We start from the raw sequence: 25,500 nt of genomic DNA, 5'->3' as shown, positions 1-25,500 counted from the left end.
GCTGTAGGGGGATGCGTTTTTGCAATTTTTAATTTTTAATTGTTAATTATTGGTCTTTTTAAGTATTTATTGCTCTCAGGTGGTGTCCACATTGTAGTCTATGTATTTTCTGTCTGCGTTCGTTTTGAATCTGTGAGTTTGTTGGTTGGGGGCTTCTGGACATCTGAATTTCCCTGAGGGGATCAATAAAGTATTTATTAATTAATTATCAATTAATCAATCAATTAATTAATTAATTAATCTGTTATTGCACTGTAAAGGGACCACCCTGATGGTTCGGCCCCTCAAGGTTCAGGGGCCTATAAAAGAAAGGTAGCTCCCACGAGGCCCTGTGTCGATCTTCTGGGAGAACGCTTGGGACTGCGTGACCTTCTAGAGAGTCTCTGCTTGCATGAGGCTAGAAGGACTTGGCCAAGCCGCGGTGGTTAGGTACAGTAGTGGGGAACTGTTATTGTGTTTTTCCAAAATAAAGTTTAGATGTGCAAGTGCTTGACTCAGTATTTTGTTGACTGAAACTAGACTGGGGGGAAGCTTAGAACAAGCTATTTACACATTAGATAGATAGATATAACCATAAACCATATAACAATTACAGCACGGAAACAGGCCATCTCGACCCTTCTAGTCCGTGCCGAACACATAATCTCCCTAGTCTCATATACCTGCGCTCAGACCATAACCCTCCCTTCCCATCCATATAACTATCCAATTTATTTTTAAATGATAAAAACGAACCTGCCTCCACCACCTTCACTGGAAAGCTCATTCCACACAGCTACCACTCTCTGAGTAAAGAAGATCCCCCTCATGTTACCCCTAAACTTCAGTCCCTTAATTCTCAAGTCATGTCCCCTTGTTTGAATCTTCCCTACTCTCAGTGGGAAAAGCTTTTCCACGTCAACTCTGTCTATCCCTCTCATCATTTTAAAAACCTCTATCAAGTCCCCCCTTAACCTTCTGCGCTCCAAAGAATAAAGCTCTAACTTGTTCAACCTTTCTCTGTAACTTAGTTGCTGAAACCCAGGCAACATTCTAGTAAATCTCCTCTGTACTCTCTCTATTTTTGTTGACATCTTTCCTATAATTAGGCGACCAAAATTGTACACCATACTCCAGAATTGGCCTCACCAATGCCTTGTACAATTTTAACATTACATCCCAACTTCTATACTCAATGCTCTGATTTATAAAGGCCAGCACACCAAAAGCTTTCTTTACCACCCTATCTACATGAGATTCCACTTTCAGGGAACTGTGCACAGTTATTCCCAGATCCCTCTGTTCACCTACATTCTTCAATTCCCTACCATTTACCATGTAAAATGAGGAGGAGGTTAGATTCATGAGATAGATTCATTTATTCATTCATGAAATGAGATATTCATTTATTGTCATTCAGACCTTTCGGTCTGAACGAAATTATTTTGCCTGCAGTCATACACAGAATCAATAATAACAAAACATACAATAAACACAAATTAAACATCCACCACAGTGAGTTCACCAAGCACATTGTATTGTATTGTATTCAAATGTATCGTCATTGTCTCAATTAGAGACAACGAAATGAATTTCCCTTTACAGTCAGTATCATAAAAATAAATAAATAATAAATATTAAAACATATTAAAAAAAAAAATAGAATTTAAAAAAAAGCACAAACACAGAAAGTCCACGACACAACACAACACAGTGGCACCAAGGTGAGGAAGGCACCATAGTCCAGCCAGCCTCCCCTCCGATCTTCCCAGATGTTCATCCGTGGTCGGGGCCTTCCGAGCACCCGCAGTCGCCGCATTGGGCGGCCCGATGTTCAGGCCCTCACGCCGGGCTGGTGGAACGCTGACGCCAAACCCCGACGGTGAACATCCTCCTCCTCAGCGGCCCGGACCTCCCGATCAGCCGCCTCCCGCTGCCGGAGTCTGCAGCTCCTGAGTCCACAGGCTGAGCCAGGGCAGACTCACAGGACCCTGCGTTGTTGATCAGCGTCGCCCGCGTTGGGAGCTCCGCAAACTGCAGCAAACCGCTCCGCAAACTTTGCCTCAGTGTGATGGAGGCAAAGTCTTAGTCTCCGTCTCCTCCCTCCTTGTTCTCCCTCTGCGCTGAGGCGATCGATCCAGGCCGAAGATGCCACCCTCCAGTCCAGCGGACCTCCGTGGTGATGTCGCCGCCGCCGAAAGCCGGAACGCCGTCTCCGCTCCGAGACGGCCCACCACAGCATCAGCTCCGGGTCGCCGCCCCAGCTCCAGGTCCTGCAGTCTCTGCTCCGGGTCGCCGCCCCAGCTCCGGGTCCCGCTGTCGCCGCTCCAGGTCCTGCAGTCTCCGCTCTGGGCCGCCGCCCCAGCTCCGGGTCCCGCAGTCGCCGCTCCAGGTCCCGCAGTCTCCGCTCTGGGCCGTCGCCCCAGCTCCAGGCCGCTGCCCCAGCTCCGGGTCCCGCAGTCTCAGCTCCGAGCCCCGCTGCATCAGCTCCAGGCCGCCGCCGAAAGCCAGAACACTGCACCAGCAAGTCGGGCCACTGCTGCCTTAGCCCCGAAGACGGCCAGCCTCTCGTTGGTAAGTCCTGGCTGGCTCTGCATCCGGAGCCTCGTTGTCGGTCGCAGGTTGGAGGCCGCCAGCTCCGCAATTTGGCCTCAGCGCAGATGGAGGCAGAGAAGGGGGATATGACACAAAAAAGTCGCATTCCCCCGAAGGAAGTGACAGACCCCTCTAACCCCCTCTAACACAACCCAACAAACTAAAACTTAACCAAAACAAGACAAAAAGAACAACAGAAAAAAGTAAAGGCAGACGGACTGCAGGCGAGCCGCAGCTGTTAACAGCGCCGCCGCTTCCGGACCATTCACCTTATCTATCCCCCTCATGATCCTTTATAAGATCACCCTTCATCCACCTGCACTCCAAGGAATAAAGTCCCAGGCCTGGTCAATTTCTCCCAATTGTTTCACTGAACACCTCCGCTTAGTCCACCTTTGCCTATGTGATCTCCTGGTTGCAAAGCACTTTAACTCCCCCTCCCATTCCCATACTGACCTTTCTGTCCTTGGGCCTCCTTAACTGTCAGAGTGATGCCAATACAAATTGGAGGAACAACACCTCATATTTCTCTTTGGCAGCTTACACCCCAGCGGTATCAAATTGATTTATGGTAGACAAAAGTGCTGGAGAGTCTCAGCGGGTGCAGCAGCATTTATGGAGCGAAGGAAATAGGCAACGTTTTGGGCCGAAACCCTGCTTCAGACCAGAAACGTTGCCTATTTCCTTCGCTCCATAGATGCTGCTGCACCCACTGAGTTTCTCCAGCACTTTTGTCTGCCTTTGATTTTCGAGCATCTGCAGTTCCTTCTTAATCAAATTGATTTATCTAGCTTCCTTGCTTTTTCCCCGTCCCTCCCCCACCCTAGTTCTCTGCCTAGTTCTACTGTCCTCCTGATTAAATATTACTGATCGTATTCTGCGTTGTCACCTTCCCCTCAGCTAATAATGAACCATTCTCCATTTCCTTATCACCATCTGCTTCGATATCGGCTGCCCTGCCAGCAGCATGTTCGTTATTTTGACTTTGTGTTAACAGCAGGAAGTACACTTTAGAGATATAAATGACACATCACTATAACAGACAAATCATCAAAGTAAGTAAATACATCTCTCATTGTAAAATAAAAATCTGCATGGCTTTTAATTAAATCAGCAGTTAACGATACATTCAATCATTAAAAAAAACTGCATATTGTTACACTTTGAATTAATAATGCATAAAATGAATGCCTCCTTTATTTGTCAAGAATTTTGTTTTAAACTGCTATATTTATTGATCATATTGCTAAAAAAATTAACAAAGATAGCAAAATATCATTGTTTTGCAGAAAATCATTTTAGTTTTGAAAAATATGATTCTATTTACGAGTCAAAGTAAGGATAGCATGCGGGGCAAAAGATTCCAATCTCAATTCTTACCCTGACTGGATCCTGGATTTGAATTCAGTCCAGAGTGAAGAAGTAAATATGTGTAGGAAGGAACTGCAGATGTTGGTTTAAACCGAAGATAGTCACAAAAAACTGGAGTAACTCAGCGGAACAGGCAGCATCTCTGGAGAGAAGGAATGGGTGACACTTCTTCAGGCTCTGAGTCTTCAGACTTCAATGGGTCTCCAGTTAAATCGTCACCTATTGCTTGGCTCCAGAGATACTGTCTGACCCGCTCAGTTACTCCAGCGTTTTGTGTCTATCTGAAGAAGTAAAAGTTTGACTCAAAATGGCCGTAAAATCTTGGGCAAAACAAACAGGCAAACCCTAAAACTTTCACACAATTTAATTGATTTAGTTTAAAAAGCTGCAGGGACAGTTGCTAGAAATTGAATTTTATAAAGGTGTGTTCTTCAGCAAGCCTGGAGATGTAGACATTCTGAAACACATGGGTCTTCTGAGCTTTTCCTTCCCTTGCAAAGGAACAACAATGGGCATAGATGCTCTCCATAGATGCTGCCTCACCCGCTGAGTTTCTCCAGCATTTTTATCTACCTACAATGGGCAACATCTTGCTTCTGGTAACCCTTGCTAAAGGCAACAATGGCAACATTCAACTTGTCTATACTGCAGGTGGAGTGCTGAAACCTTACATGTATTACAGATTAAGCTAGTCTAGGACAGTAGACTGACACAAATAAAGCAATTCAAGTGGATTATATTTTAAAATTCAAATGAAATTAAAATCTGAAGTGTGTGGGAAATGGATGAGCAACCAGGTTGGAAAAATTAACAATGAACCACTTCTGGATCTCTTCTGTAAGAGCTGAACAAAGAACTGTCCACACCCCAGCTCCTTAACCAAAGGGACTGAGCAGGTGATTCGGGGCAAAGTCAAAATATACATTGGGCTGAAGATGGATAACAATCCCAATGGATAATGAACACTGTAGATAAGTGTTGATACCATGATCGACAAACCCAACAATGTTTTGGCTGGTCCAGCTATTATTAACATGATCATTTGAGCAGGATACAGCTTTAATTAATTAGCCACTATAGCACAGAGCTGCCTGAAAGATTATTCCACAACAACCTGAGAGATGTGCTTTCCATTTTTTTGAAGGCTTCTGAAATAAAATAAGGATCCACCTTCCACCTTGTAGACTGTGTTCACTGGGTAACAGTGAGGTACAGAGTCGTTCGGTGATCAGGGTGAGTGAGGGGGGTTCGACCAGGGTAACGTGTTCTCGTTTTAAAGTTACATATCAATTTTCCCTGGATTGGCATTTTGAAATGAATTTTGAGCCATTTTGGCTTTTTTCCTGCAAAGGAACAGAGAGAGAGGAGATGAATAAAGTTATGTTCGACCAAACTCCCAGCACCAGCATGGGAGATGCAGGAGCATCTGAAAATAACAATGCACACATGTCTATAAGGTTATGTTTGCAAAATGGAAGCACTTGATGCAAATATCTAAAGGTATTTAATAGAACCGTTAAATCTGGTGATATTTTACATTAAGGTTCACTAACATAACGCTGCTGTTAAAAACAACTTCTATGTATCTCTTTACTGAATCCGTCAGTATATACTGTTATATACAGTTTGCATATACTGCCACACTCTGGCACTGCTGAATGTTTTGTACACCCCATGCTTTCTTCAACAGGTTCATCCATCTTCATGGACTATGCATTTTTCCACCTTCCATCAAACCAATGGTGTGTGGAGCCATTAAAACCCCATCCAAATGCTTCATGGTTTCATTTTCAGACCCATGACAGGGCAGGGTTTTGAAAACAGTCAATGTTTCATGACTCCAGTATGACTGTAAATAATTCAAGATTATGAACAGAAGGAAATCTTTGCACCCACATGGGTGAACTTGAAACATTGATCCTGGGTTCAATGGGCTGACACTCCAAGCAGGGCAAGCCAGCGAGGTGGTGCCCTCACTTTCTCCATATCATCCTCCATTTTCTATTTTGTGGAGGAATAAATAAACAGGGTGCAGCATTTTAGGATTTAGAAGATTCTAGAATTTAGGAGCTTGAGAGGGGATCTTATAGAAACGTCAAAATTCTTAAGGGGTTGGACAGGCTAGATGCAGGAAGATTGCTCCCGATGTTGGGGAAGTCCAGGACAAGGGCTCACAGCTTAAGGATATCATTGGTATCATTTAAAAATAAATTGGATAAGCATATGGATGAGAAGGGAATGGAGGGTTATGGTACGAGTGCAGGCAGGTGGGACTAAGGGGAAAAAAATTTGTTCGGCATGGACTTGTAGGGCCGAGATGGCCTGTTTCCGTGCTGTAATTGTTATATGGTTATATGTTATATGATAAGGGGGAAATCCTTTAAAACCGAGATGAGAAGAATCTTTTTCACACAGAGAGTGGTGAATCTCTGGAACTCTCTGCCGCAGAGGGTAGTCAAGGTCAATTCATTGGCTATATTTAAGAGGGAGTTAGATGTGGCCCTTGTGGCCAAGGGGATCAGAGGGTATGGAGAGAAGGCAGGTACAGGATACTGAGTTGGATGATCAGCCATGGTCATATTGAATGGCGGTGCAGGCTCGAAGGGCCGAATGGCCTACTCCTGCACCTAATTTCTATGTTTCTATGAAAAGAGGAGGATTATAAAATTTTCATCTTTCGTTTATAAATCCACTCGTGGTTTCTCCTCTTCTCTGGCCCTACAATTTTCTGAGAGCTCCGTTGTCCTCCAAATCCAGTCTGAGCCATTTCAGCCTCTCTCCTCCTTATGGAAGCTCCTTAAGATTTATTGCTACGCCATGTATGTGATCATCTGTCCTGACATGGATTTTAGCTTCAAATGTGTGTTTGATTACATTCTAGTGCAGTGCCACTTTGCTACACTGAAAGCAATATATACATTTAAGTGTAGTAGGAAAGAACGGCAGATTTAAATCAAAGGTAGATACGAAATGCTGGAGTAACTCAGCGGGACAGGCAGCATCTCTGGAGAGAAGGAAATTTAAGTATTTGAAACTGAAATTGAAATAAAAAGTAAAATGAAAAATATATCAGTACAATGCAAAAAACGAAAATGTCCCAAAATATAACTTTGCTGAAAGAAATATAGAATGGTAGCATAGCTTTAAAAGTACTTGTTGGAAACAATTTCCCCCAGAAATGTGATTTGCTTCAAAAGTTTAAAATGTTAAATGTTCAGTAATGACTTTGTACTGAGTCCATATTGTAGGATTGGTAGTTGTGAAGCAGTCAGCATCACTTGTAACCCTTACGGATAGTTCTGAGGTGAACATCTTACACCACCAGCACAAGCCCGCCTTACCAAACCCTCTCTGTGTAGCTTAGTTTAGTTTAGTTCAGTGATACAGCACGGAAACAGGCCCTTCAGCCCAACGTGTCCACACTGGCCTTTGAATACCCACACACAAGGTCTATGTGATCCCACTTTCATATCCCATACACTAGGGGGCAATTTACGGAAGCCTGTAGTCTTAGAACTTACAAACCATGTCTTTGGAATGTGGGAGGAAACTGGAGCACCCAGAGAAAACCCACGCAGTCACAGAGGGAATGTACAAACTCCGCACAGACAGCACCCATAATCAGGATAAACCCTGGGTCTCTGGTGCTGTGAGGTAGCAGTTCTACCGCTGCACCACTATGCCGTCCTGCTAATCCATACACTCTCCCCCACCTACAGCAAATGTCTCTACTACCAGCAACAGATGTGGTATCCAAATCAAAAACAGATGTTATCCACAAACACTTCTGGTATTTGGGTTGATTTCCTCCTCTGCAGTTAATGGTTAATAACACATTCAAATGGTTGGCAAAGTCATCTTGTCAAGCACTGTGTCACTGCCAGTGCTCATCCCCATGCTTTGACCAGTACAAGAAGCAGCTTGTCAAAACTAATAGCTTTCCTCTGCCATTTATAGGTAGAATAATCTGTGCACTTTTAGGAGTATCAAACAAACATATCAAATTCACCTAATGTAACCTGCAACCTTTATATTGGTGGGAGCCTGAATGACTGGAAATACCACCATTCTTCACCACGTTCAATAAATGATTAATTCACATTTATATAAACTCTATTCTGCCAACACCAACTAGAGATATAAGTATTGATTCATCTCACCACGGCTGTATTGGCAGAAAGCAAGGGATAACATGACCATTAATGATGTACATTGGTATCATGCCTGCACAACATTTGTTGGCATTTTTGAAGCACCGTCGGAACCTCACCACCAGCTCACGCTGCCCCCGGGACGGTTGCGGTGGAGAGGAGACGGTTGCCCACCTCTTTGCAGAGTGTGGGTTTGCAAAAAGAGTCTGGAGAGGTATGCAAGGGTCCCTGGAATGATTTATCCCAAACAGCTCCGTCACAGAGGACTCTGTGATTTACGGACTGTTCCCAGGGACACATTCAGAGACTGACATCGAGTCCTGCTGGAGGGTCATCAACTCGGTGAAAGACGCTCTTTGGTCTGCCCGAGCGTTGCTCACCACCCAGCAGAGCGAAATGTCCGTCAGGGAATGTTGCCGACTGGCCCACTGCAGACTGCAGGAGTACGTGCTAAGGGACTCTCTGAAGCTTGGTGCAGCCAATGCCAAGGCACGGTGGGGGAGGGCCACAGTCTAGGGTCCTTCCGCTGCTGGACATAGGGGGCACAGTATGGTGGAGACGCCCCTCAAATTAAATTAAGGGAAGGTATCCCACACCAGGGGGGCCACATGAGTGGCACGGGTGGGGGACATTTTTTGTGGAAATGAAAATGTCAGATGGAATTTTCGCACTGTGTAAACATTGTATATATTTATTACTTGGACAGGGGCCACAGAGTGGCACGGGTGGGGGACTGTTTGGTGAAATTTGATAAATGTAAAAAATTGTACTGGAAAAAACTTGTATAGTCTCCGAAAATGTCGGATGAATTTTGTTTGTTTGAATGGTTCAGGAATTGTATATATTTATCAATTGAATAAAGTCTATTTTGAAATTTAAAAAAAATAAAAATTTTGGACTAATCTCACATATTAGGAAGGTTTTAATCAAATGCCAATTTGCGTTACCTTTAGATCACAGTCACAGGATAATTCAGCACAGAAACAGATCTTCAGTCCACCCCATCTGTGCCAAGGAATATGCTCTGTTTAATTTCACCATACTTAGCCCAGATCCCTCTTTACCAAAGATCCTATAGCGAGCAAGATAGATCACTCAACGAAAAAGACGTAGTACGGTCATGGGCAGATTCATGGGTAATTTTCGGCCCCATTTCCGTAACCGGCTTCCGTCTCTGCACCAAAGATCCCGTAGCGGAGCAAAGATACTAGTGCGGAGACGGAAGCCGGTTACGGAAACATCCTCGTAAAAATAAAAGTTCTTTGGTAAAAATCTTCTCCTGATTTTCAGAATTTAAATTTATTAACACAAACTGTTCCCCCGCAACGTTGATTACACTGCGAGTCGGGTCGGGTCGGGTTATTGAAATGGATGATAAAAAGGCCCACGTTCCGCTCCATTGCGTACTACACGTCAGCCCATTGCATTTAGCAGGAGTGGTCTATCTTGCTCCGCTATAGGATCTTTGCTCTTTACTATCCATGTGTCTGTCCAAATGTTTTTTAAATATTGTGATGGTACCTGCCTCTATTACTTCCCCTGGCAGCTCATTCCTTATATGCAGATTCCTTTTAAATGTTTCCCTTCCCATCTGAAACCTATGCCTTCTGGGCCTTGATTCCTGGGAAAACGATTCTGTGCATTGACACTTCTCATGATTTCATACACCTCTATAAGATTGCCCCTTAGCCTCTTGGGTTGAAGAATGAAAACCTTTACTTACAGTATATCTCAGGCCTTCAAATCCTGTATTGGACTTCCTCAGCACTGAATACAATACTCCAAGTGTGTCCTCACCAACATCTTGTACAACTGTAACATGATGTTCCAACTTTAGTTTACACTTTAGTTTAGTTTAGAGATGCAGTGTGGAAACAGGCCCTTCGGCTGTCCGTGTCCATGCCGACCTGCTAGTTCTATGCCCGGCAAATTAGGAACAATTTACAGAAGCCAATTAATCTTCAAGCCTGCATGTCTTTGTAATGTGGGAGGAAACCGGAATACCTGGAGTCACATAGTCACAGGGAGAACGTACAAACTCCACATGCTGTAGTCAAGATCAAAATTAAGCCTCTGATGCTGTGAGGCCCATTTATACTCAATTTCCTGACTGATGAAGGCCAAAGTATCAAAAGCCTTCTTCATCCTATTTACTTGTGTCGCCACATTCAACTATATGTACTTGAATTTCTAGATACATCAGCGACGCTCCCCATAGCCCAATCCCACTGTGAAATTCCTACCCTTGTTAAACTTCCCAAAACGCGACACCTTATATTTAACTGAATACAACTGTTAGCATTCCTCGCTCTACCTGCCTAGTTAGTAAAGATCCCAATGTAATTCTTGATAACCCCTTTCACTGCTTACAATACCATCATGTTGTCTGCAGTTACAAAGCATGTCTTGTACATTCTCATCCGAACCATTGATACAGATGATAAACAGCAATGGGTCCAATACTGATTCTTGAGATACATCACTAGTCACAGGCATCCAGTCCAATAAACAATGTTCCATCACCAGCCTCTGCTTCCTTCCATGAAGCCAATTCTGTACCCAGTTCGAAATGTGTAGGAAGGAACTGCAGATGCTGGTTTAAACCGAAGATAGACATAAAATGTTGGAGTTGGCAGCATCTCTGGAGAGAAGGAATGGGTGACATTTCGGGTTGACACCCTTCTTCAGACTGATGTCAGGGGAGAGGGACAGACATAGTTAAGGAAATGTAAGGTGTGAAAATAGGACAAAGGAGATGGAGATCAAGGAAAATGTAGAATTGTTAGCTGGGTGACGGTAACAACAAAGCAAACAGAGATAAAATGTAGTCGGAGACAGTGAGATTGGTTGGAGAACTGGGAAGGTGAGGGATAGAGAGAGGGAAAGCAAGGGTTACTTGAAATTAGAGGTCAATGTTCATGACACTGGGGTGTAAGCTGCCCAAGCGAAATATGAGGTGCTGTTCCTCCAATTTGTGCTGGACCTCACTCTGACAATGGAGGTGGCCCAGGACAGAAAGGTCAGTGTGGGAATAGAAGGGGGAGTTAAAGTGTTTAGCAACCGGGAGATCTGGTAAGTTTAGGCAGATTGAGCAAACGTGTTCAGCGAAACGATCGGCGAGCCTGCGCTTGGTCTCGCTAATATATGGGAGTTGACACCTGGAACAGTAGATACAGTAGATGAGGTTGGAGGAGGTGCAAGTGAACCTCTGCCTCAACTGGGAAGACTGTTGGGGTCTATAGGAAAGGTCTATAGTTCTGATTCTTTTCTTTGAGCCTTTCCTAAATAGAGGCACAACATTAACCATCCTTCAATACTCTGGCACCTCACCCATATCAAACAATGATTCATACATCTCAGCCCAGATAACAGATCCTCTCCTCATTAAAATGATTTGAATCTTGCTTACGTAGCTGTGGATAACTATAGCTTAAGACATAGCTTAAGCCGGCTCCGCCAGGGAAATTATTTATGAACTTTGGAAATTTGTTCCAGACCAGCCATTTCTTATTCTCTGTATGATTAATTAGTAATATTGCTGCAAACACAGAATTCTAACCAGCTCATAAATGTTAAATGTGATGATACTGTGTAATATTTTTTCATTTATTCCCAACAGATTTATAATATGCATCAGAGTCCGTTAAAGTCATCTTTTACTCTCACACTCTTTTGACACATTGAACAGCCACTCTAACTGCCAAGTGATTAAAATATGGCACCAAATTGCTAAAACAGTAACATATTGGAGTCAATCCACAGTTGGCAATCAAAGAAATGGAAAGAAGTTCAGCTACTAGAATTGCCCTTTGATTCTAGATTTGTCAGGAATGGGTCTGTGTGTGAAAAATATGAGCCAGATACATTTCTAATTCATATCTAGTTATTATTGGGTGTTAAGGCACGGCAATGTCCGAGCAGACATCTCCTGATCTTCGATCAAGTACCATATGGTGCATTTTTCCCCATGGTCCACTTGTTGATGATGAAACTAGGCCCTCCAGGTGACAAAAGATCTGTCAAAGGGCAGGGAATGTGGTGCCGTACATGGGCCCTGTGCATTCCTGGATAAGTAGATGTTTACTCCCTAATGCCAATGAACTTGATTTATACTGGGAGGCCTCACCAATGGGCTGGGTCACGAGGAGATGGAGAGGGGGAGAGAGAGGGAGAGAGAGAGAGAGATGTGCTGCTATAGATGGGGCCTTGTGCATAGCTAGGTAAGTAGATGTTTCTATTGTCAATAAAGTTGATTCCTACTGGGACTGAAGAGTGAGCCTTATTCTGTTCTATCAGTCAGATCCTTGAACCTGTTCCCGTAGTTGCCACTTTAAGGCGGCTATGGGCTTGGATGCTGTACGTCAATGCTGTTAAGGGTTCTGCCATCAACTGTATACTTCTCCTTACATTTGACCTCGAGTGCATCACCTCACACTTGCTTGGATTAAACTATCTGCCATTTCTCCACCCATTTCTATAATTTAATACTCTCTCTGCGATCTATTAATGTCTCTGCCAATAATCTGAAGAACAGATCAAAGCTTTTTGCCTTGGTAACGTAGTTTGTGCATGCCCTCATCCTGTGGTCACGATACTGCCACAGCCTGTGGTGACTGGGCCCCACCTGCGGCAGAGGGCTCTGTGTGTTGGGAGGCAAGGGTTCTCCATTGCTCCCGTCTTGTTTACAATGATTCTCCCACAGCACCAATTTCCCCTCACCTACACAGAGGCAACACTGTGGCTCTCTCTCCTGACACTGAACAAGCATGACGGGGGGTGGGGGGTGTTGTATTTGGACTGCGCTCATGTCTAGTGAGCACCCAATAGCCAGATCACAATCAATGCTCCATTCAACCACTCCGCACAACCACCAAGCCCCTCACCCGCTCAGTCTGTCGCATAAACGTTAGTTTAGTTTAGAGATACAGCACGAAAGCAGATCCTTCGGCCCATCAGGTCCGCGCCGACCAGTGAACCCCACACATAAACGTTACCCTACACACACGAGGGACAATTTACAATTATACCAAGCCAATTAACCTACAAACCAGTACACTTTTGGAGTGTGGGAGGAAACTGGAGATCCCGGAGAAAACCCACGCAGGTCACGGAGAGAACGTACAAATTCCGTACAGACAAGCACCCGTAGTCAGGATCAAACCCGGGTCTCTGGCGCTGTAAGGCAGCAACTCTACCGCTGCGCACAGTGCCGCCCTAATTGATTGAATAGGCATTTGAATAATGTGGTAGATTTCAGTATAAAGGGAGGAAAGGAAAAGGGAATACTCTGAAGATATGAATGTAATGCAAAAACGTGTGAGATGCAATGCTGATTCTGTTAACATGGATAAGATAAACTATCTTCGTTTGATTATGCTTGTAAGGAAGGACTAACCATCAATATTCATTGTTCTCTTTCAGAAAGTGGATTTATTTAATCAACAAAGACATTAGGAGATCAATTTTATGTGCTCTTCAAAATACAGGTTGAATGAGTTTCCTTATCTGTACATGGTGAGCAACCTTCCCTCTTAATTACATTATAACACCTGCTGCTTTACTGTACGGCTGGGCACATCTCTCAGTACCAAGTACATTTATCTATTTCTCTTTCAACTGATCCTTTAGAACAAAAACAAAGCAGCTTGGCAACTATCAAAAGGTGCTCGCTGACGTGTATTCACTATTCTCCCATTGGTGAACACGAACCAAGAATATTCCTGGGATCAGGTCCGACAATGTACCTAACTTTTCATTTTCACTCTACAGCTCAGAGTTCAGATGAACAATGCAAACAATCTTTTTTGTTCCATCTATTTTATTCCCTATGGGTGGGACAGTATACACTCAGTCAGCTCAAAAGGCACTGAATACTATTTCATACAATGGTGTTTATTTATAATTCAATTCACAAAGTTAAACACTCTTATGGAGTGACTATACTACCTGCTCGAACTTCAAAATGCTGTGTAATAATCAACTATCAGTGACATCTGAGAGTTTTGATTTCCATGAATGATCAATTGGCTGAAGTACAGTCCTATCAATGCTTATGGCTTTTCTTCGTCTTAAGCTGAGGGTCTTGAGTTAATTTGAATGGTGTCTTTTGGCAGATTAGCTGCAACCAGTTGTTGAACAATGAAGTGGAGGGAGGACAGCACTGTGGCTAGAGGAGGAGGCTAGACGCAGACAAGAGAAAGACGACAAAGAGATTTTAACATCTCAAGGTGGTATTGCTGGACCAGGAGTAATTTAGGAAAGTTTCTTCCAGAGCTTGAGTGTTTCAGTAGTCAGATAGAGTGAAGAGATGAGGTTGCTGCCAAACATAGAAAACTGAGATTCACTGAGATCTCAAACACTCTTAACAGCAAGGAAGTGAAACATAGGAACATCGAAAATAGGTGCAGGAGTAGGCCATTCGGCCCTTCGAGCCAGCACCACCATTCAATATGATTATGACTGATCATCCAGGATCAGTACCCTGTTCCTGCTTTCTCCCCATGTCCCTTGATTTCGTTAGAGCTAAGAGCTAAATCTCTCTCTTAAAAACATCCAATGAAGTGGCCTCCACTACCTTCTGTGGCAGAGAATTGCACAGATTCCCAACTCTCTGTGTGAAAGGCTTTTCCTCATCTAAGTACGAAGTGGCCTACCCCTTATTCTTACACCGTGACCCCTGGTTCTGGGCTCCCCCAACATCAGGAACATGCATCTAGCCTGTCCAATCCCTTACGATTTTTATATGTTTCTATAAGATCTCCCCTCATCCTGAATTCCAGTGAATATATAAGGACAGTCGATCTATTCTTTCATCATATGTCAGTCTCGTTAACCAGGTGAACCTACGCTGCACTCCCTCAATAGCAATAATGTCCTTCCTCAAATAAGGAGACAAAAACTGCACACAATACTCCAGGTGCGGTCACACCAGGGCCCTGTACATCTGCAGTAGGACCGCCTTGCTCCTGTACTCAAATCCTCTCAATATGAAACATGCTATTTAGTTTCTTCACTGCCCGTTGTACCTGTCTGCTTACCTTCAGTGACTGATGTATAAAAATTCCCAGATCTCATTGCACCTCCCCTTTTCCTAATCTGACACCATTCAGATAATAATTGGCCTCCTTGTTCTTGTCACCAAAGTGGATAACATCACATGTATCCACATTATACTGTATCTGCCATTCATCTGCCCACTTACCCAACCTATCCAAATCACCCTGCAGCCTCCTTGCGGCTCACACTACCACCCAGCATTTTGTCATCTGTAAACAAGGTCACATTTAATTCCCTCATCTATATAGTTAATATATATTATAAATAACTGGGATCCCAGCACTGAGCCTTGCGGCAACCCACTGCCTGCCATTCTGAAAAGGACGGGTTAATTGCTACACTTTGCTTCCAGTCTGCCAACCAGTTCTCTATTCATGTCAATATGTTACCCACAATACCATGCACTATGCTTTTGCACACTAATTTCTTGTGTGGGACCTTGTCAAAGGCTTTTTGAAAGTCCAGATACACCACATCCACTGGCTCTCCCTTATCCATTCTACTTATTACATCCTCAGAAAATTCCAGAATAGCCAAGCATGATTTCCTCTTCATAAATCCATGCTGATTTTGACCGATCCCTCATTCGCTGTGATGGTATTTCAGTCTCAGTCACAGAGGCTGACGTCAGGAAATCCTTCAGAGGGGTAAACCCTCGAAAAGCACCTGGACCTGATGGTATACCCGATCGTGTTCTAAAAACCAGTGCAGACAAACTGGCTGGAGTTTTTATGGACATTTTCAACCTCTCACTTTTGAGGTCTGAGGTCCCCAACTGCTTTAAAAGGGCATCAATTATACCAGTGACCAAGAAGAGTAAGGTGACGTGCCTCAATGACTATCGACCAGTGGCACTAACGCCTGTGATGATGAAGTGCTTTGAGAGGTTGATCATGGCGCAAATCAACTCCCACCTCGACAAAAACCTGGACCCACTGCAGTTCGCGTACCACCACAACAGATCAACAGTGGATGTGATCTCACTGGCCCTCCACTCCGCACTGGACCACTTGGACAACAAAAACTCATATATCAGGCTGTTATTCAAGGATTAAAGCTCGGAATTTAGTACAATCATCCCCCCCAAACTGGTTACCAAACTCACAGAACTGGGTCTCTGCGCATCCCTTTGCAATTGGATCCTCGACTTTCTCATTCACAGACCACAGTCTGTTCGTATTGGTGGAAACGTGTCAGCCTCTATAACAATCAGCATGGGAGCACCTCAAGGCTGCGTGCTCAGCCCCCTGCTGTACTCACTCTATACCCATGACTGCGTAGCCGGTCATAGTGCGAACTCCATCATCAAGTTCGCTGACGACACCACTGTTGTAGGGCGTATCACTGATGGGGATGAGTCAGAATATAGAAGGGAGATCGAGCAACTGTCCATATGGTGCCAGCGCAATAACCTGGCCCTCAACACCAGCAAAACTAAGGAACTGATTGTGAACTTTGGAAGGAGTAGGATAGGTACCCACAGTCCTGTTTATATTAGCGGGTCGATGGTTGAAAGGGTCAAGAGCTTCAAATTCCTGGGCGTGCACATCTCTGAAGATCTTTCCTGGTCCGAGAACACTGATGCAATTATTAAGAAAGCACATCAGCGCCTCTACTTCCTGAAAAGATTACGGAGAGTCGGTTTAACAAGGACGACTCTCTCTAACTTCTACAGGTGCACAGTAGAGAGCATGCTGACCGGTTGCAACGTGGCTTGGTTCAGCAACTTGAGCGCCCTGGAGAGGAAAAGACTACAAAAAGTAGTAAACACTGCCCAGACCATCATCGGCTCTGACGTCCCTTCCATCGAGGGGATTTATCACAGTTTCTGCCTCAAAAAGGCTGGCAGTATCATCAAGGACCCACACCATCCTGGCCACACACTCATCTCGCTGCTACCTTCAGGTAGAAGGTACAGGAGGCTGAAGACTGCAATGACCAGGTTCAGGAATAGCTACTTCCTTACAACCATTGGGCTATTAAACTTGGCTCAGAACAAAACTGTGAACATTTATAGCCCATTATCTGTTTATTTGCACTTTATCAGTTTATTTATTCATGTGTGTATATATTTATATAATGGTATATGGACACATTGATCTGCTCTGTAGTCATGCCTACTATGTTCTGTTGTGCTGAAGCAAAGCAAGAATTTCATTGTCCTATCAGGGACACATGACAATAAACTCTCTTGAATCTTGAATCCTTTACTGCTTTCCAAATACACTGCTATAACATCTTTAATAATTGACTCAAGCATCTTCCCCACTACTAATGTCAGGCTAACTGGTCTGTAATTCCCTGAGGATTTATCTGCCTTCAGTGCCAACAGTTTAACTGACACCATTTCCTGACTAGTGTCGATTTCCTTCAGTTACTCCCTCCCACTAGATCCTCGGTCTCTAGTATATCTGTGAGATTGTCCTCCTTAGTGAAGACAGAACAAAAGTACTTGTTCAACTGGTCAGCCATTTCCATGTTTCCCATTATAAATTCACCGGTTTCTGACTGTAAGGGACCTCCATTTGACTTCACTAATATTTTCCTCTTCACATATCTATAGAAGCTTTTACAGTCAGTTTTCTTTCATGCTCTTACCCCCCTCTTAATTAACCCCTTTGTCCTCCTCTGTTGAATTCTAAATTTCTCCCAGTTCTCCGTTTACTGCTTCCCCTCACCAATTTATATGCCTCTTCCTTGGATTTAGCACTTTCCCTAATTTCTCTCGTTAGCCATGGTTGAGCCGCCTTCCCTGTTTTAATTTTATACCAGACAGGAGTGGACAATTGTTGTAATTCATCCATGTGATCTTTAAATCTCTGTCATTGCATATCCACCGTCAACCCTTTAAGTATCATTTGCTAGACTATCCCAGCCAATTCCCGTCATACTATCAAAGTCTCCTTTCTTTAAGTTCAAGATACATTTATTTGTCACATGTACCAGTTGGTACAGTGAAACGTTAGTTCAGGACCCCAGTCTCTGCTTTAACCATGTCACTCTCCATCGTAATGCAGAATTCCACCATATTATGGTCACTGTTGCTCAAGGGGCCTTGCACAACAAGATCGCTAACTAATCCTTCCTCATTGCACAATACCCAATCTAGGATGGCCTGCCCTCTTGCTGGTTCCTCTACATATTGGTTTAAAAACCCATCCCGTATACATTCCAGGAAATCCTCCTCCGCAGTGTTGTTTACAGAAATGAAAACGCTAAATTGGAATAAGGCCAACATTGAGGATATGAGAGAAAGTCTCGCTCAAGTTGATTGGCGCAGTTTGTTTGAGGGGAGAGCAACATCAGCCAAGTGAAGATAGACATAAAAAGCTGGAGTAACTCATCGGGACAAGCTGCATCTTTGCAGAGAAGGAATGGGTGACGTTTTGGGTTGAGACCCATCTTCCCACTGGTTAGGGATAAGGGAAACGAGAGATATAGACAGTGATGCGTAGAGATAAAGAACAATGAATAAAAGATATACAAAAAGGAAACAGGCCATTGTAAGCTGTTTGTAGGGTGAAAATGAGAGGTTAGTGTGACTTGGGTGATGGAGGGATAGAGAGAGAGGGAATGCCGGGGCTACCTGAAGTGAGAGAAATCAATATTCATACCACTGGGCTGTAAACTGCCCAAGCAAAAATATGAGATGCTGTTCCTCCAATTTGCGATTTGCCTCACTCTGACCATGGAGGAGACAGAGGACAGGAAGGGCTGTGTGGGAATGGGAAGGAGAATTACAGTGTCCAGCAACCGGGATGAAGGAAGGAGAATTACAGTGTCCAGCAACCGGGAGATCACGTTGGTTCAGGTAGGCTGAGCGAAGGTGTTCCACAAATCGATCGCCCATTCTATGTTTGGTCTCACCGATATACAAGAGTTCACATCTTGAACAACGGAAACAGTAGATGAAGTTGGAGGAGGTGCAAGTGAACCTTTGCTTAACCTGAAAGGACTGTCAGGTTCCATGGACAGAGTCGAGGGAGGAGGCATCTTCTGCGGTTGCAGGGCAAGGTACCTGGGGAGGGGGTGGTTTGGGTGTGAAGGGATGAGCTAACCAGGGAGTTGTGGAGGGAACGGTCTTTGCGGAAGGCGGAAAGTGATGGAGATGGGAAAATGTGGTTAGTGGTGGGATCCCGTTGGTGGTGGCGGAAATTTTGGATGATTATGTGTTGTATGCGATAAAGGACAAAGGACAAAGGACATTTATTGTCACATACACCAATTGGTACAATGAAATTTGAGTTACCATACAGCACACAAATAAGATAAACACAACACTTTAGAATTTAACATAAAACATAAAAAACATCCCCCAACAGTGGAATCAACGTTCCCCACTGTGAGGGAAGGCACCAAAGTTCAGTCCTCTTCCTCATGTACACCCGTGGTCGGGGTCTATTGAGGCCTCCGCAGTCACCGCTACGGGCCCGATGTTTCAGGCCCTCAAACGGAAGAAAACTCTTAGTGGCCCAGAGCCTCCGAATCGGCCACTTCCTACCGGAGACCGCGGCTTCCGAAGTCCACAGGCGAGCTGGGCGGAGAATCAACGCTGGCGACCTCGCCGAGACATCCCAGGGCTCCACGATGTTAAAGTCAGCGCCGCCCGCGGCTGGAAAATCAGCGCTGCCAGCGGCTGGAAGCTGCACAGACCACAGCTCCACGGTCTCAAAGTCGGCAGCCCCAGCACTCCGGAGCTCCAACACGGCATCACTCGCTCGGAATCCAGTGCTGCGCCGCCGCTGCTGAAGCTGAGGCTCTGGCCGGTCTCCGGCACGAAAGGCCGCACCAATCCAGGTGGTGGGCCGTGAGTAGGAGGCAAAGATGAAGCTCGGTGAATAGTCGCATCCTTGACCAGTACGTGACTAAGAAAACAGTTTCCCCCTCCCCCCACATAAAAAAGACTACAAGACCTCCAAAAACAAACTTTAAAACAGACTAAAAATAACAAAAAGCATGAAAAGACAGACAGCTGCAGGCGAGGCAGCCACACTCAATGGCGCCACCACTCAACCACACTCAACAGCTGTTGGGGTGGAAGGTAAGGACAAGGGGGACAGTCTCTGTGTGACTTGAGGAAGGGGGAGCAAGGGTGGTGCAACGGGGTACCAAGGAGACACGAGTGAGGGCCTCGTCTATGATGGGAGAGGGGAACGCCCATTCCCTAAAGAATGAGGACATCTCAGATGTTCTAGTATGGGCGCAGATGTGGGGTAGACAGAGCAATTAGGAGTAGCGGATAGAGTCTTTGCAAGAAGCAGGGTGGGAAGAGGTATAGCCGAGATAGTTGTGGGAATCAGTGGGTTTGTAATAGACATCAGTCGATAGTCTATCTCTTGTGATGGAGGTTGTGAGATCAAAAAAGGGGAGGGAGGTGTCGGAGATGGTCCAAGTAACTTTGAGTGCAGGATGAAAATTGGTGGTGAAGTTGATGAAGTCCATGAGTTCTGCACGGGTGCAGGAGGTAGCACCGATGCAGTCATTAATGTAATGGAGATCGAGGTAGGGGAAGGGGCCAGTGTACGCCTGGAACAGGGATTGTTCAACGTACCCTACGAAGAGTACCCATACGAGTGCCACTAACTAATCCTTAGACATGAAGGAAGTGGGAGCAGTCAAAGGAGAATGTGTTGATGGTGCGGACCAGCTCCACTAAGCGCAGTAGAGTGTTTGTAGAGAGAAATTGTATGGTTCTGCGGTCGAGGAGGAAGGGCTTTAAGGCCTTCATGGTGTGGGTTGGAGGTGTAGAGTGACTGCACGTCCATTGTAAAGATGAGGGAGTGGGGGCTCGGAAAGCGGAAGTCATTAAAGAGACAAAGGGCATCTGAAGTATCTTGGACATAGGTTAGGAGAGAGCTGACCTGGGGGGGGGGGGGGGGGGGGGGGGGGGGGATGGAGTGCGGTACGTGGAAATCATTTCTGTGGGACAGGAGCAGGCAGAAACAATGGGTCTGCCAGGACAGTTGTGTTTGTGGATTTTGGGGAGAAGGTAAAACCGGGCCGTGCGAGGTTGGGGAACGAAAAGTTTGGAGGCGGTGGAAGTCAGACAGGCGGAAGTGATGAAATCAGTAATGGTGTTTGAGATTAACAGCTGGTGCTTATCTGTGGGATCATGGTGTAAGAATAAGCAGGAGGAGGTGTCTGAGAGCTGTCACCAGGCCTCAGCCCGGTAGAGGTCAGCGCTCCAGACTACCACGGCACCTCCCTTGTCGACGGGTTTGATTCTAATGTCAGGGTTGCCTCAGAGTGAGCGGAGGGCTGTATGTTCACAAGGGGTGAGGATGGAGTAGGTAAGGGGAGTGGAAAAGTTGAGATGGTTCATGTCACACTAGCAGTTAGATATAAAGAGGTCTAGAGAGTGCAGAAGGGGAGTCCATGAGGAGATGGACCGGTGGTGGCGGGAGAAGAGGTCATCACTGGGTGGTGAGGACTCCTTCCCATAGATAAAGGCACGGAGGTGATGGAAGAAAAGTTCTACATCATGGCAGACCAGGAACTCGTTGAGGTGGGGGTGCAAGGGAACAAAGATGAGGCCTCTGTTGAGGACAGACCATCTGGTGGGGGGGGATGGTGGGTGTTCAGAAAGACTGTGAGGATTATTGTATGGGTGGGGGTAACCTGGTTAAAAGAGGGGGAAGGGGAAGACCCATCACTACTGGGGTTCTCTGTAGGAGTGGTGGGCAGTAGTACCTAACCGAGTCAGGTCACATGCTGTCGGCATCTGCATGGAGGTTGTGGGTCTGGTGCTGAGCCTGGAACTCTGGTGAGACGACGGCTCTGGCTTGCCGGTGGACTCAATAATCGACTCAAGCATCAAGCACGGGTCTGCGGAGTCACTGGTGGAGGCCCGTGGGGGGCTGGCGTGGAGGTACGGGTCGGCAGCAGCAGCATCGGTGGCCCCAGGGAGGCGGTGAGAGTCGGCGGCCATGGCAGCTTCATGGTCCAAGCCTGGATTCGGCCGGGCGGGAAGGCGGTGAAAGGTGGAGAGGCAGTGGATGTTGGTGTTGCTCCTCATGATGGCAATCTCGGCCTCATGGTGTTCAGGCTAGCAGCGCGGTCCGGGACTGTGGGCGGTCAAGTCGAGGAGTGTTGGTGGAGGGACCGGTCTGCAGGCGGGCACGCTTGTGATCCTTGGTATAGTCCAGGTTGGCGAGGAAGCATTTTTTCAGGGCGTGGATCTGGCGTTGAATGAAGTACAGTTGGGGTCCATTGCAGGTGTGGGTGAGAGAGGCCTGGAGCTGTGGGAGAGGTAAGGGGGCTGTCCCACTGCGGCAACCTAATTTGCAACTTTAGACGAGTTTGCCCTCGACTCATACTCGCAGCATGGTCGACACGTGGTACTAGGAGATCCTATGAGGTCACTGGAACTCTCCTTCATGCTCGAGGGAAGTTCCCGCATACTCGCGGCATCAGCTTTACCACAAGTAAAATCTGGTCGGCATGGTTCTTTTTAACTCGTCGTGCAGTGGAGTGGGGTCGCTATTTAGTTACAGGCAGTCGAGGGCAGCCGTAGGCAATCTCCTTCGCTGACCGGGCATTTTGACTCATGGCTCATGGCAGTTTTCAGGACCAGGGAAAACTGACCAGTAATGTAAAATGCCTGGTAAACTTTATTATGTTTCCTTAAAGTGGCTCCACTCCTTCTCCCCCCCTTCCCCCCCCCCATTCTCCCCCCCCCCCCCCCCCCCCCCCCCCACCCCACGCTCTCTCAAGAACTAACCTACACTGTGGCAGCCGTGTTTTACCTTCCTCTTCATCACGGGTGTGAATTTCAGACAGCTCTCCCGCGCTTTCCCTGGCCCCCCGCCTTTGCTATGTGTGTGTGTGTGTGTGCGTGCGTGCATGCGTGTGCGTGTGTGTGCAGTTGGTCGATTCAGCTCACGGTTTCAACGCGGACGGCCGATCCAGCTCGAGGTTTTTCAGGCGAGTGTCCTCGAGCTTGAAGGTTGAAGACACTCTTCTGAACTCGCGGATTAGGTTGCCGCAGTGGGACAACCTCACTTTAGAGCGAGGGCCTGCTGGTGCCGGCGCATTGCAGCCAGAGTGGAACCCAGGGTACAGAAGGAGAATTGTTATGGAAAGCGGAAGATCAACTGTCAAGTGGGATGTTTTTAAAAGTGTGCTGACAAAAGCTCAGGATAGAGTGTTAGACGAAAGGGGAAGCAGGCAAACGTAATGAAACTTGGCTGACCAGAGAAATTGAGGCATTGGACAAGAATAAGGACCGGGATATTATATTAAAAGGAAAATAGCCATTTGTTTTATCTTCACGTGTTTTTCCACTGCTTCTGGTGGTTTAGCTGACCAGACGTTTTGGCTGTATGGTACTTAGCATGAACTTTGGAACAGGAGGGGAAATTATGTCAATCCAACAGCAGTGCTTGGATGATGTAAAACATGCATCTTAAAGACAGAAGATTACAGGAAAAGGAAGACAATGAGAGAAAGTAAATCTCCTTTGGTTCATGAAGAGAAAGATTTACAAGAAATACAATGGACTTCATCTATATATTACTAAAAGTCTGATCTTGACCGCTTTTGGCCCACTGTGCTGCGATTTCTGAGAGAACGCCGCCACCAACGGCCGTCATTTATGGCCACCTCGCTCAGAACCCCCCTCCGCCTTCCGGGACCAGACGATTTTTCCCATCGATGAAAAATCAGAGAGATATTAATGTTTTTAAAAAATTCCCCATTTTCTCTGCTGCTCCCGCTGGCGTCAGGGAGAGGGACTATAAAATCCGGAAGTGTAGTGCCTCACTCAGTCTCTGCCAGCCTCAGGAAGCGAGAGGGTCATGGCTCTCTGAGCTGCGAATAACACTGAACGCACGTCTACTCCACGGTGAGTCCCCCCGATGCGGCTCTAAAGTGGCTGCAGCCCAATTGTTTGCCTTGGCTTGGCTTTTAAAATCGTTGGATGCTAGCCCATGAATCCATTCGGCCCACTATACTAGCCCTCTGAAAAACAGTACCTTCGGCCCGCAACACCCATACTAGCGCAACAGACCGCCCACCCCCACCCCCCCCTCTCACTGGCGAGCAATATTGGACTTGGTGGAGAGGTGGAATATTGCATTAGTGACCATGTGATGCTGGGACCCAACGGGTCCCACTTAGTCCAGTATTCAATAAAAGTATGTAAGAAAAATAAAAGTAAGAAGAAAAGTATGTAAGATACAGAATGATTGAGTAAACTGGAAGTGAGTGAACTTTAAGATGTAATGCGTGGTCCTGAGTAACGCTTTGCCCACCAGGTACTACTTGCGACTATGAAGAACAAGGTTCTTAAAGCTGCGGCAGATGCCTCCCGGCCAGTCGCGGAGTAGCTGAAGCCGGAGCCACCGCAGGTCGGAGCCCGTGACCGAGGCCGAAGCTCGCGGTTGATGGAGCCCGCGGTTGACGGATCCCGCGGTTGATGGAGCCCGCTGTAGACGGAGCCTGCAGTCGAGGTCGCAGTGAGTTGGCGGAGTCTGGGTCGGCGCCACAAAGGTGTCAGAGAGGACCCGGCACCGTTAGTAGAGAGGTCGGTGCGGCAATAAATGGATGAGATGGACACGTGGAAGTGAGGACGCCGTTGCAGAGGGAAGGAACAAAGGAAGACCCTGCGTGGGGGGGACCGCCATGAGGGAGGGGGTGTGGAGAACGAAGGGGGACCTGGCACGGATACATTGTAACTTTGGCAGCCCCCTTATGTGGTGACTATTTGTATACCTTGGGTATGCAAGCAAATAATTTCACTGAATTGTTAGTCATTCATTCAAACTAAACTAAGCGAAACTAATTCCTAATAGTCTCCTTATGGTTTATTCCCTTTCTCAATCTGAGGTCAAACTTGTATCTGTAAGTATAAAGCCCATATTTCTGCCCGGGTTGCGTAAAGAGTCGGGGCAAGTGGTGATTGGAGGGAAGGGGAAGACATAACCTTAAAAATAGTGAGTGAGCAAGAAAGAGGGCGAGGGAGGGAGATGAAGAGGGTAAAGAGGGTGAGGGAGAGGGGGAGGGCAAAGAGGAAGGGGAGGGAGAGAGGGATAGGGAGGGAGAGAGGGATAGGGAGGAGAACAAGAGAGGAAACACTAATCCATTTGACATAAAGCACTGACCCCCATCACAATAAAAATCTGAATAGTTTTGAAATTTCCAATTGATGATAAGATTTGTCAGTTTACAACTATCAGGAGAGAATGCAACGACTGTGGTTGCTGGCTCCAGGAAGAAGGAAATGATGAGCCCTGATAAAAATCTTTAAAGTAATGAAAGGACTTAAAAGAATGGATGCGGTGAAGTAATTCCCCTGATCAGTTTTGAAATCTGGTGATCATAAACATGTCAATAATAAATCCAAAAGCAG

The 25,500-nt window shown here is 45.9% G+C and overlaps 1 protein-coding gene across 1 annotated transcript in view; it reads right to left on the bottom strand.

The window, feature by feature from the left end:
• Window positions 1-4,409: 4,409 nt before the first annotated feature.
• Window positions 4,410-25,500, bottom strand: part of susd2 (sushi domain containing 2) — a 140,956-nt gene continuing 119,865 nt past the window's right edge. The window contains exon 18 of the mRNA XM_055655565.1: window positions 4,410-5,288. Coding sequence (XP_055511540.1) covers window positions 5,225-5,288 — 64 coding nt within the window. The 3' untranslated portion in view covers window positions 4,410-5,224. The remainder of the gene's footprint in view (window positions 5,289-25,500) is intronic.

This window comes from Leucoraja erinacea, chromosome 25 (assembly GCF_028641065.1).
Source record: "Leucoraja erinacea ecotype New England chromosome 25, Leri_hhj_1, whole genome shotgun sequence".
NCBI classification, from domain to species: domain Eukaryota; kingdom Metazoa; phylum Chordata; class Chondrichthyes; order Rajiformes; family Rajidae; genus Leucoraja; species Leucoraja erinaceus.
The sequence above is the reverse complement of the archived record's forward strand: the minus strand, read 5'-3'. Positions and strand labels throughout refer to the sequence as shown.